The sequence below is a fragment of the Falco peregrinus genome, chromosome 14, assembly GCF_023634155.1.
Source record: "Falco peregrinus isolate bFalPer1 chromosome 14, bFalPer1.pri, whole genome shotgun sequence".
NCBI lineage: Eukaryota > Metazoa > Chordata > Aves > Falconiformes > Falconidae > Falco > Falco peregrinus.
This window is the reverse complement of record NC_073734.1, coordinates 6,914,231-6,927,813: the sequence shown is the minus strand read 5'-3', so window position 1 is coordinate 6,927,813 and position 13,583 is coordinate 6,914,231. Positions and strand designations below refer to the sequence as shown.

Here is a 13,583-nt window from a genome sequence, read left to right as displayed (position 1 = left end):
AATGGCTAATTTGCTGCAGTCACAAGCATACCTACTGCTCTTCCTGACACTAAAACTAAATATCTTAATTGCAGGAATAAGGGCACATGGTATCTGTATGGGGTAGCTGTTTCAACCTCAAATTCATCGAGATTTGGGGTGAAAAAGATTCCCTTCTTTTTCTGAGAAGACAATACCAGGATAGTCAGAAACCCTCTAAAATTGGTGAGGATCACATTAGAGGCTTCAGTGAGAGCGATTTCTGCAGAAAGAAGTTATATATAGCTACGCTAGCTTTATGCTGCTCGTGCATTCCCCAGATACCTTGAGGGAAAGGTTTGGGGTGACCATGTCAGAACAAGGATGCACACACCGCCTCTGTGGCTTTCACGCCTGCAGCCGTATGCAGAAAATTACTTGTTGTAGGTAGACAGAAGTCACGTTTAAAACAACACATGGTGTGTAATAGTTCTTGAGTGCCGAGACCAGCTATGGAGACAGTGTTGTTCTTAACAGCCAATACAAAGAAAATAAAATAATTACTAGGCATAATGATCATTAGTGTTCGGCTCTAAACCTGCCAGGCACAGGCTTACCAGGGCATTAAGTGCCTAAAAGAGAGTGTGGATCAGCAGATGTGCTCCCTGCACACATTATTTGCACATTTTATGCTCACAGTATTCCTTAAATACTAATATCTTTTATGTGCTGTTACCAGCTGCAAACTTTAAAACATGTGTGATATAAAATACATAAGAATGTGTCCAAAAAAAACCCCAAAAAAATCAACACAGACCCCTTGTAGTCAGTAGATAATACCAGAAGTCAGTAGTCCGTAGCTGAGCTATTTAGAGGTGGGACTCAAGAAGTAGACCCTAATAATCTGGCAGTATGTATTTCTGGAACTTTCATTTGGTCCTTCATTATGGGGAAAATAAACAAGAAAAAAAGCAAACAAGAATACTACAATTCCTATACAGAAAACAATAATGAACATTGGAAATCCAGCTGGAAAAAGAGAGATTTTCAATATGGACCAGATGCTTATCAGATCCCCAAAAAAATTCTAATAGCGCAGTTCTGTTGATTTCAGCAGATCTGCTAACATTCATCGTGGAGTTTTCTGCACAATACTTTACTTGTTCTTGACTTCTGTAGATTTTGTATTAAGGGAGTTAGTTACTGGCCAGAATGTTTGTCAAATAACGCTTTATATGACTATATTTGAATATTTTTGAAAGTAAATGTGTAACTGATAAACTTTGTTATTAACCACAGAAGTTAGATTAACTTAACTTCTCTGTTAGACATGAACAATTTTGTATCAACCTTGTGTGCAATAGAAAGAACAAAGACAGATTTGAAATCAAGTGCTCTTACTGGAAGTACCGAAGATTATTATCTACTGAAATGTTACAGCCCAAAATTCTGAATGTTGAATCTGATTTTAAAAGCCAAAACCTACTCCTTTAGTCATCCACCTTTATAAAAGGGTCAAGTCAGCATTAATGAGCAGAGGGATATAATGCTATCCTAAGGTAATTCTTTTAACACAACCAGTTAAGGCTGGCAAAAGGGCTGAGCTGAATTCATAGCAGTCTTGGCACCCTTTGCCAATGCTAAGATTTTTGTAGAGGTGTCAGCAAAAGCAGATGTTAAGGAGACAGCATTTTATAGCTGCTTGCAGGGAGCTCCTCCTATTACATGAGAAAGCCTGTGGAAAAGCCCAAACAGGTTTCATTGAAAACGTGTCAATGAAAGCTGATATCACGGGCTATGAATGAGAGGAAAAACAGGTCGTGTAGGGATAACTTGAGAGGGAAGAGGCCTTGAAGGAGTCACAGTAACAGAGGTTTTGTCAAAGTTATGGACTAGGAAAATGCTCCGTACAGCAAAAGATTGACAGGGTAGGAACACACGGTACCTTGAATTTGTCAAGAGCTTGAAAAGGTGTTGTAAAACTGCTAACTGAGGAGAGCCTGGGTAGGAGATTTAGCTGTTTGAATGGCTAGAAAAAGCACTTTTGGACAATATGTGAAAAAGAATCCTCTAGATTAAGACATAACCTAAATATACAGACCTAGAAAGGAGATTCCGTGACAAAAACCTTCTCCAGTTTGGGTCTGGTTTTAGATTTGAGTGAGAGGCAGGATGATAGTGTTGTCCTGAGCAATAAAAGGAAGAACTAGAAAGGAGTGCTTTAGGGGAAAGGTTTAAGAGCTCAGTTTACCTGTGCAGAGCTGCCAGCTAAACATTGAAAAGGTATCAGAGCTAGAGGTCGACATTTTAGTCTAAATGGGAAAGCAGGTAAAGAGTAAGATCTCTGGTCTGTCAGCACTGAAGAGATTGTTGGATGTGTATGAATGGTGTCACAGAGAAGGGGAAGAAATTAAAGCGGGGGTGAAAAAGGTTTCCCCAGAAACCTGGGATGGAGGGAATGGTACAGAAGGACATGCTGGAAAAGCGATTAGAGAAATCATAGTAAAATGGCAGGAGGGGATAGTCACAGGAGCCAAGCAAACATCAGATTTCCAGGCATGTGAATAAATGGCTAGGAGGCAGCTGATAGGTCAGAAAAGATCCAGTTGATAAGCAATTTCAGTAGAAAGAAAGCAGAGAGGGACTATAGAGCTTTTAGATGAAAGGGAGAAGGAATGGGGTAGTGCTTGAAGAGGCAGATGGGGCAACAGGGAGAATCAAAAGCATGCTTATATTGAGAGAGAGAAGCTAGCCTTCAAAAACTAGCATAGGAAAAAGCATATTCCTAATTAAACCTGAACTCACTAGTTTTAATATTTGTTTACTCAGAAAAGGCAAGATAAGGTAGTAGCATTCATTATATCTGTCAATATGATGTGAAATACACAAGCTTTTCTTCAGGTCTGCCCATAAATCAACATATATTGCCCTTTATTTACAAGCTGTTGGTGAAGCAGTCACTATCTGCTTGAATTTGTGTGGTATTTATAAACTTTGTGCTGACAGATTCCTCTGATGAAGTTTCAGCCTATGGATAGTACAGAAATTCAGTGCTACAGTTGCTGTGCATTCATCATATACAAGTGCCTGTCCTTAGCATGAAGACCTTCAGGGATCTCCTAAATATCAAGAGGAGTTTTGCCAACACAAAAGCTAGTGTTACTTCCTTTGAGTCAGGATTGAACAATGCCCTTTAAGGATACTAAGCTTCACTGTGATCTGGAAGTGCTATTTTTGAGGTGGTCTGGGAGATCAGAGTCCTCAACTCTTGCTTTTCACTATCCTGGGAGATCAAGTTGTTAATGAGAATTTAGTCCTAGCTGGAATCCCTAAACCAAATATATCCAGACTTTGGCAGTCATGATCACAAATTCCTTATATGTAAGTCTGGCTCCTTATGTTTGTGGCCGGACCTTTTCTTTAAACAGCATGCTAAAAATCCACATTTTATCTTATTTGGAAATCTCAGTGATACTTTTCATTTCAATGAGCCCCTTCCATCAGTTCCTTTATGGATTCTTAGGCTTGCTTGATTTGCTTTACTTACCTTCCTTTAACAGGGTGAGGTGATGCTGCAGGGGAAAGGACAGGCTGTTGCACGCTATCCAGGTGACTGCCTTGCCGCATAGCCCATCTGGACAGGCCTCTACCTGGAAAAAATTAATATTGAAATCAATTCAAAATAGTACCAAGATAATAACAAGAAGGAAACAGACACAGTAAAATAGCCTTATCAAGAATTATATTAAACTTGATTTACCCAAAAAGAAAAGCAGATAATTAAAAATGAATAAAAACCACAAGCAAGCATCTAATAATGACCATTATGTTACTGTTTATGCTGCATGTGTCTGTGTGGAACATCCTTTTGGTTCAGTTGGGACCAGCGGCCTTGGCTGTGTCCCCCAGCCTACTCACTGGTGGGGTGAGAAGCAGAAAAGGCCTCGATGCAGTGTCAGCACTGCTCAGCAATAACTAAAACACTGGTGTGGTATCAGCACCGGTTTGGTCACAAATCCAATACATAGCACGCACCATATGAGCTACTATAAAGAAAATTAACTCCATCCCAGCCAAAACCAGTACAACCAGTAAGCCAACACTGTAAAGCCAGAAGCTGTATTTAAGAGGAGCCAGATCAAATTTAGCTAGTGTTTTTATAATACAGTAACAATAATTTTGCTATCATTATTCTTACTATTCTTATGTGGGTTTACTGTGAAGACAAATATTAGCAATTTACTAGTGTCCAAGGGAACCTGGAGGAATATGACCCATTAGCTATAAGTAATGTTATATTTGCTCTTAATCTCTGGTTTTCTGAATTTCTTTATTACCTCTGCATTATCAGAATGCCCATCTAAAATAGGTAAAACCATTCAAGTTGTGCCACCTCCACATTATTTAAAAAAAACAAATGTTAGGCAGTCCACATAAGATTTGTATTTCTGTAGCAACATTAGGATGATATGCCAGCTCCTTTATTCCCTGGTATATTCACAAACCATAAGGCATTATAAATGTGTTATTATAAAAAAGATATTGTTTGTTTGCTCTTTGCTTGTCAACGGTGTGTGCATGCAAGGAAGTGACTCACTGGCATTTCGCTTGCACTCTTGCACTAAGCATAAGTGATCAAGGTGTCAAATGGGGAAGATCGCGTCCTGGCTCAAGATTTATGCTCACACCTCCGCACTACATCTTCCTGAATTATGCTACAAAGGTCTCTGAATGCCTCAGGTGACATTCTGGGGTTTCCTCTTGGATATTTCTATCTTCACTAATAATTGCTTCTGAACCTGGTTAATTTATATTTAATTACTGACAAACGTGCATGCACTCGATCAGTAATTTAATTGGGGAAAACCCCAAAAAAGTTAAAAGATACTGTGATCTGCATAGTAGTAATCACCCACATTTCCCATCATTTAGGTCTGTAAGAACTCCTGACATTTGAAGCTGTCCTACCGAGTTGCCATGGCAACGAGAAAAAAGAAAACGTCAGATCTGAAGATTGCAGTTTACAGTAACTGTTCTTCACTACTAGGCCTCAGTTGCTCCAGATTCAGTTTAATTTGCAACCTCACTTAATCTGACTCTACATTGGTGTTTGACAGCCTCTACCCTCACCTCCGTTTGTTAATGGGTTCCTCTTGCAAGACGCAAAGTTTATGCGAATTTTCTCTGAATGTTGAAAGACCATGACTTCTAAACCGGACCCTGGGGGAGCAGAAAACAGATTGACTCCATTTTTTTCTATCTGTTGACTTGTTGCTATTCAACTGTTCAGAAAATATTTTGTCTGTGGGTTAGTATTTGTATATGTATGAGTGTATGTATATATATATATTTATATAGAGAGAAGAGTTATACGACAGGTTTAGCTTTTATAAAATATTCATCTGAGCGTGCAAAGGGCAAAGCAGAATAATACAGCCACAGATGAATGGTAACTATTCTACCACCGCTAAACCTACTGTATTTGCTGTTTATAGCGTGGCCAGAAGGAGAGAGCCTGTTGCAATCGTACCACTACAACAGCCACCTTGGTGACACAAATAAAGCAGGCTCGGCTCTGCAGTGTCACTTCTTGTACCTCAGGTTCAGCAAACAAGAAAGGCAAGCCCCCTGGCTTCTTTCTGATCTGAACTGCATTCCCTGTGCCCCAAACGGAACCATCTGATCCCGCAGGAGCAGTGCCTGGAGGTTCAGTGATGCTCTGATTTGTGAGAAAGCAGGCAGCAGCCAGCTGCGAGCGGCGCTGCATGGCTCACCGCTGCCAGCAATGGGAGCGCTGGGCCTGACGGTAACGGGGCTAAAGTCAGCGCCTTTTATGTTCCTGCAGATAATTATGTGCTGGGGCAGTTTACAAAATTTTAAGTATTTCATCCGCTCTGCAGACACCGTTACATAGGCAGATGTCTGTATGGGAGAAACTGATTGGGAACAGCAAAAGCAAAGTATTTCTCAGCAGCACGGGTCTCTCTCTCAGCCTCTATGCAGCTGTCAGTACATCCGTAAGTGCAAGGAGGAAAACAGATGCCCAGTTCTATAAATATATCTACACACACACATATATATAGTTTTGAATATATATATACATACATACACATGTACACGCAGTTTCCAGTTACGAGTAACAAGAGCATTTCTTTCTGTGTGTAAACTTACCACACTTGTTTGCAGACATGGGGAAAAAAGGGTGTTCGTTATATATGAATATGAAATCCTTTTTTATTATGTGAGCATGTAAGGTTAAAAAAAAAACAAACCTTCTAACTGTATCAAGATGATCATCTTGTTAATAAATTGTAAATGATCCATCAAAGCTCACACCAAATTTTTATAAAATTAACACAACAGGTATACTAGTGACAGACTGTGGCTTTTATTAGAGCTTGCCAGTAACTAGGGTAAGGTAAGTATCTTAGAATATTTTAATAAACTTGCTTATTTAAAGTTTAAACAAGAAAGCTTCCTTATGCAATAGAACTTTGCAGCTGCATTCTTTAGTTAGCATTTTTACAGTACTTATGAGTCATACTGTATGTTGTCTTTACTACAGTGAGATTATGAGCATATCTTCCACACCACGTATATGTTTCAATAGTAAAGATTTTTGGAAGCATTAAAAAGTCCAAACATACATTTGGTTTTCCATAATGCTACACTAGATATTAAATGTGTGTTGGTGGTTAAAAATTGCTGTACAATAGCTTTTCTCTGACTTCCTGTATTGTTCCAAATATGAAACAGGCCTTTTTTTTTTTTCTTTCTTTTTTTTTTTTTTAATCAAAAGGAGTAACAACAACAGTGACAGAGGAAAAATTAGTTTGTGTTGTGAACTTTCCTAACATTGTAAATTTCTTAGTAAGATACAAGCTGCCTTCAGACAGGAACCTATTTTTGTCTTCCAGCATCACTCCTGCAGTCCTGAACAAGTAAAATTCCCACCAACCTTATTTCTCTTGCAGCACGCTCTAGGTGTTCCCTTACCAAAGTGGTACTTGGAGGTTAGTGCGAATTCCTGTTGGGCGAGGGCTTCAGGAGTGGGCTGTTAGGCAGCTACAGGCATTTCAGCAGGAAAGCGCCTGATCTCAAACATTAATGTGGGCATGCTTCTGGTTCTCTTTCTGTGCCCATGCCTTGTAATAATCATATGATGCTGCTTTATCATCAACAGTCATGTCTTTTAAAATATATATATATAATTTTCAGGCAAATTTTTCAAAAGGAAAACAATCAACAAATGCACGCCACCACTGGATTTTCAACATGTATATTTAATGAATGCATCCAAATGCACCCAAAGATAAGCTGCACCCTATGCTTTCATCTATAAAACCTCTATCTTAAATAAAAGAAGTTATAACATCCTCCCCTACAAATACTCTTTTTCTACTTGCTTTCATCCCTTCTCTATCTAGCAAAACCCACTTCTGGAAAGACACTCATTGACATTAGTGTCATTTCTATCAAGTACCAGATAAAGCTACCCTTTTCTTGTTTAAACCAAGGTTGACATAGCATTTGGTGGATCATTCCAAGGGCATCCACAATGAGGAACAAAGAAAAATCTCTTCTGTCTGGAGCTGCACTAACAATGGGAAGACTTTTTCTACCACTTTGTGCCCTATGACAAGAAATCTTTCTTGTTGGATAATACTGCAACATTTTGACATGAGAGGTCAGTATCATGGCTAAATTCTGAATCAAGATGCCTCAGAGCCTTCATTCACCATTGTTACTTTATTTCTACACCTAGATTAAAGCCTCCCAGCTTATACTGCGTATCCCTAGGCTTCAAACGGAGCTAATCACTGGACTACCTAAGCATGCAAAGAGAAGACAAAGCTACCATGTTAATGTTTCTCTCTCTGTACCCGAGAACACAAAAGAGGTTGTGGCACTTTCTGTAGCATTATACAAGTGAGGAACCATATTAGAATCTGAGTTTTCCTACCTGAGTAAGATTGTTGGCTCTATCTGGCTCAAAAAATGATGCCCGTTTCCTGGAACAGAGGAGCAACAATAATTTATTAGTTTTTCTACAATATCATGAAAAAGTAGAGAGTTTACAAAATTGGTTGTCATTTTTTTTAATAGTTAATTATGTTTAACATTTGTTCAGCCAAGCTTGCTGTTTTTATAACACAGAACTTATTTCTACCTAGCTATTTTGGTCACTGCCACACTTATTTTAATCTGTTTGTAGACATGTAATACTGTCTAGAGTCAGAAAGGCAGTGAATTTGTTGATTTTCATTTTGTAACATGCACAAAACTTCCTGTGCAAAAATCATTTCACTTGAAAAGAGTATCTGCTGTTTAAAACACAAATTGTGTATAACAATCAATAAGAGGAGTTTATCAGCAAGACAAAGGTCACATTTGTGTTGTACTTGCTAATTGAACCATTTCTGTACACCTCATATGTATGCTTTTGCAACACACCTATGTGCATTTATTAATGTACGTTTTGTTCAGTAACTGTAGGTCTGAAAATTAAAGCAAAGGGAAATGAGCTGAATATCCTACTGGGTTTAGAGGATGATTAGGTAAGAGTGGAACACTGGCTAATACACTTTCTGAGCCCTGTTCTTATCATGTTTACACGTGTAAATCAAAGAAAACTCCATTACTAGAATTGTTCAAGATTCAGTTAATCATAGTTAAATGAATTTTTCATCTAAACTTCCCCTTCCCATATTGCTTTTACGGGTCTGCTGTGAACAGTAAAGCAGCAGTATTTGTCAAAGGACTGTTGAGTGCTTATGTATTATCAAGTGTCTCTCTTTTGTGACATACAGAGAAACCTACAGCTTAGATGCCCCCACAGATGACGTGCTTCCTTCACTGACCACTTTAATGTGTCTCTAAGGCACCCGGCATAATTTGGTTTAATGTTTATTTTAAATGGCTGGGGCCTGTGGTCAAATAAGTCATCCTGGTCTCTTGCACAGTCATTTAAGTTAGGGATCACTATATTACAAGCCTTATTTGTTAAATTCTGGACTTAAAATCAGTTTGTAGGGCTCTAGCTTAAATGTTTTATCACTACAAAAAGACAGACATATGTTATATTAACAACTTTTCCATCATTGGTCCTTCCCTTGCAAAGACCTCCTGTCTGAAGTACTGAGAAAGCTGCCAGTTTTCTTCTCGATTGCAAATAATACACTCAGCCACTTGAAACATAGCAGAATTTTCTACATAAATTATTTTACACCACTGTTTGCCTAAAGGCTAAATTTCTTTCTGCATGGGTCTAATAATGTCTTATTTAATTAAAAAAAAAACAAACCACGAGTTAAAAGTGTCACATCAGCCTGAGAACACCAAGTCTAAGGCAAAGCTCCAATCCCATCTTCCCCTTATTGCATCTCTAGAAACTTTGTTGCCTGAGATACAGTACGATGCTAACAAAAAGATAAATAGCTAAAATAGCAATTTATTTCAATTAACTCTGTGATCTACAAACTTTAGAACTAACATACAAAGTGCATTAGTAATTATCATTAGAACTATTTTATTTAAAGCAGATATAGCTATTTTACTATTTAAAACGCATAACCTATTGACTACACTGTTCTTTTGCCTCACATCAAGATATGCTAGTTGATCTATGTTTGTCCAAATGAAATGGATACACCTATACACTCTCAGTGGAAAGTTACTAGCTGCACAATTGCTATGTGTGTGTATATATGTAGATATATAGAGATATACACATACACATATAAATATATGTATAATATATATGCAGATGGAGGGAGACTAATACAACATGGGAACTTGGAATAAGCAGTTTCATTCCATGAATTATGGATGAAATACATGAGTTAAGGGACAGCACGGGTTACCTATGCCAAAGCAGCTTGATTTAAAGGAGAAAAAAAAAAAAATATCAAAAAAACCACACACTAAAACCCAGGCTTATCCCAGCTCCTGTGTTGTATGTATGCTACCTTTAGCTGTTCCCTCTTAACACAATTATATCATTTGAAGATATGCATAATCGTTTACTGACTCATTTTTAGTTGCCTAGGTATCAGCAGGTCACCAATAGCGGAAAGAGAAGGGTTTATAGCCAGAATTCTGCATTACTGTGCTTTCAGTGGGACAGCTATTTGGGAGAGTTTTATCCATCCTTTGAACATTACACCTCTGCATCGGCAAATGGAAGTACTCAATGACTTGGGGTTAAAATGAACGTAGTCTAAAGACAGGCTGTGTGTCACAGCGTGTGTACGCATGCACACACACCCTGCCTGGGACTGCAGAATAAGAGCATGTCTGGTGAACTGTGATGGTGAATTCAGAACAAACTGTTGCTACTGCCATTTCAGACAGTACCCTCCTGTAAAATCATATTTGCCCCATAGCAAACTCTGTCTCTTGAAGTTACCACCAAGATTATTTTTTATGGTTTTCTTTCTTTTGTTAAAGTTCAAGCAAGGTGGATTTTTTTTTTTTTTTTAAGCACACTTAATTCAGCTACTTTTCCAGTTAATTGTTTCTTTGGGCCCTAGTTGCTGAATTGCTTGCTGTTTCTGAGGTGTAAATAAACATTTCGATTTATGACGTGGTTGCAAAAAACTTGTAATTTATTTGTGAAATGCTCAAATAAAGGATGTATGGGCTTTTACCTTTTGTCTGGGCGTAGACCTTCCTGATGCAATACAGCAGGAATGGAGGACAGCAAAATGACCTTGAGATTGCCAAAGGGCTGGAATAGCCTGCGCTTAATACCAGAAACTTCCACGTTGCTCTACGTAAAAGAGAAATTGCAGCCTTCATCATCACCGTGCCATGGCAAATAGAATGAGAATCTGGAAGTTAAGAGGTAAATCAGGTTTGACCATAGAAGAAAGCAGTAGCAGATTATTCAGTATCCATTTAGCGAACAGCAATGACTTGCATTATAGAGCCCCACACTTTCAGTACAAAGAGTTGCACTGAGCCAAAGCTGGGTCAGATGTCCCTCGGCTGGAGGGGGTGTGTGTGCAGGAGCTTTAATGGATCCTTGCTGCGCTTCCTTTCTGCTTCACCTGGCCACCTGCCCCACCTACCTCCAGCAGTCCAGCTTACACAGAACAGCCAGCCACCAAAAGTGAACACTGCAAACAATGCAGAAACAGGCTGAGCAAGCGTCAATCAGCAAGGACCAGTGTGGGATGCTACGATGCTACTGGACTGCATTCCTGCCACGGCTGGCAGGGCCGATTATGAGACGGCTTATAACAGCAAGTGCTGCCATAGTCTGTAGTCATACCTGCTGTGCTCTCTCCCTGTGCTTAACTCCTCCTTTAAGACACGTATACAGGTGTGGCCTGATCTACTTGTTGCCCTGGCTCAGAAAACCTTACTCCAAAATTTAGAGCCCTTATTACCTTCAAGTCCAGGCTGCCCCAAAAAGCTTGCACTGCTTCAATGTCCTTCTGTACCGGGAACTGCAGGCTTCATTGACAAGGCTTATCGCTTTAGCATGCTGCATTCCCAGTAGCAGGACTTAGGGTCTGTAAGATATTATTTTCTTTTTTTTCACTGAGCTCTCATAATCTGTGATTATGAAGGGAAAGGAAGCGGAGTGTTCTTTCCTGTGCTGTCAGCTGCTCCCAGACACTGCAGAAGGGCCCAGCAGGTGAAATAAATACATGATAATTCTGGCCCAGAATCCAGGGCACAAAAAAGAATAGAAGGCTAGGCAGAATGAAAATCCTGCAGGAAATTTGCACCATAGCAGTATGACATTATTGCCTCTTTACCAGGAAATTCTTTTTCCAGCACAAAGCTAGATAGAACCTGTTGGCTTTCTGGAATTCCTGCAAGTTGTTTTTTAGATCTTATAGGAAGTTATCTAAAGTGACAGAGACTGAGAGAAAAAGAATATCCCTGAAAATAGCCTTTTACTACATCTGAGGATAGAGGAAGCTGGGGGAGGGAGGGCAGCATTTGAAGGAAACACTTGAGTACAAGCCACAGCAGCTTGCTTTCACCAAGACCCGCCTCCAGCTTTTGACTATTGCCAATGCTCTGTCAGACTTTGAATCTAAATGGGGCTTTTTAATGTGGTCAGTAATAAGTAGAGGATAAAAGAGCATATGTGAAACTTGTGGTGTAATTGAGCAAAAGGTCATTACCTGAAAGCCACAGCAAAAAAGCGTTTCCTCCTTTGGTCTCAGTTGATACCGTTGTCCTAAACTAATGCTGTGCTTCGTACCTTAAAAGAGATGTTTGAAACACTACAAAGTTAAATCATAAGCAAAGAAATGTTAACAGAGTTAGAAAATGCTGAATGGTTTTTAGATAGTTAGAAGTTTTCTGTTGCCCTTTCAACCTCCTCCTGTCTCATCTAATACCACATGATCTGGATTGCGGTCTACTGTTACTCGGTAACTTTGCACAGTTCAATCCAGTTACATTTTTTTCTCCAGTAGCAATAAATGAGAACAGTCCCTTCTGGCTTCAGTACAACCTTCTCAACTGCAGAAAAAAAGCAAGGGTCATTGCTCCTGCTGTAAAACTATTGGGATGCTCTTCCTCAACTGCCACGCCTCTGGCTGGACTCTGCTCATCCACCTCCCAGTGCTTGATGACCTTCGCTGCTCCTGCGGTTACAGCAGCAAGTCACTCTAGACCAGTACACTTCAACAATATATGACAGTATATTTTACTGCTTATGACTTACTTTTTCCACATGCAATTGCGGGATCCTCATCATCATTGCTGTGGCTGGATATACTTTTTATGACTAACTGTCCAAACCAAGAAAAGCAAAAATGTTTACGCTACTTCTTCACTGCAAAGCATGCTGAAAATTTAGAGTGTAAAATATAGCTGGACACTTACAAGTAATTAATTGCTTGCAGTGTTCTGCAAGCCAGTAACAATAATGAAGTAATTGATTTGGAAAGGGGGACATTCATAAACAGCTTTTTGTCGTGCACTTAAAGAAAAACAAAAACCAAAATTAAACTCTTATAGCGTTGCCTTTTAAAAGTGACCACACGTATTTTTAACGGAAGGTTGATCAAACATAAGTTGACAGTGCTTATGGACTGCATTAACTCTTCAAGTCACTAATAAGCTCTTGAAATTTTAGCTTTTATAAATGTGTCCATTGTTGTTTACAGCTGTTATCTCTCTTTATGCCAGCAGCCACTTGGGAACAAATTTTATGCTGGGCTAATTTTGCCATTCCAGCTATCCTGATAACTTCACCCTTGCTGTAACTGATCTGCTGGGGACAGTGATAAGATAATGAGTCTAGCCTGCGCTTGGAAATGACAGCAAATCAAATGATGCCTCTTTGTACACAAATAAATAAAAAAATAATCACATCAGCTGTGTGTCACTCTTTGTGCTATTTGATCAGCTGCAGTAAAGCAACAGTGCTGTAAGATACCTTCCAAGTAGCCATAAACCAGGGATTAAAACCTGCCTTAGGGTTACAGCAGGTATTATCGGCTTGGCTAGTGCCAAGGGACTTATCTTTTAGTGGGATTTGAACATGTAGTTTCCCTGACATCACTAGAAAGCCATATGTCTAAGAGCTGAATGTTTTCACTGCCACCCCAACTGATAAAATAATTATAATTATAAACTATTTCTTTTTTTAAGTC

At 39.1% G+C, this 13,583-nt stretch overlaps 1 protein-coding gene and 1 long non-coding RNA gene across 9 annotated transcripts in view; one reads left to right on the top strand and one right to left on the bottom strand.

The window, feature by feature from the left end:
* Window positions 1–10,606, top strand: part of CDH13 (cadherin 13) — a 509,204-nt gene extending 498,598 nt beyond the window's left edge. The window contains exon 14 of the mRNA XM_005234781.3: window positions 4,891–10,606. Within this exon, the coding sequence (XP_005234838.1) occupies window positions 4,891–4,898 (8 nt within the window). The 3' untranslated portion in view covers window positions 4,899–10,606. The remainder of the gene's footprint in view (window positions 1–4,890) is intronic.
* LOC114011415 (uncharacterized) overlaps window positions 1–13,583 on the bottom strand; it is a 39,814-nt gene that overhangs the window by 16,855 nt on the left and 9,376 nt on the right. For 6 of the 8 annotated variants that reach the window (XR_008749773.1, XR_008749776.1, XR_008749775.1 and 3 more), the window contains 5 exons: window positions 12,102–12,181; window positions 10,608–10,790; window positions 7,922–7,970; window positions 5,089–5,178; window positions 3,506–3,608 (listed from right to left, as the gene is read on the bottom strand). This is a non-coding gene — a long non-coding RNA (uncharacterized LOC114011415). The remainder of the gene's footprint in view (window positions 1–3,505; window positions 3,609–5,088; window positions 5,179–7,921; window positions 7,971–10,607; window positions 10,791–12,101; window positions 12,182–13,583) is intronic. The other 2 variants (XR_008749774.1, XR_008749777.1) reach the window with 2 other exon arrangements.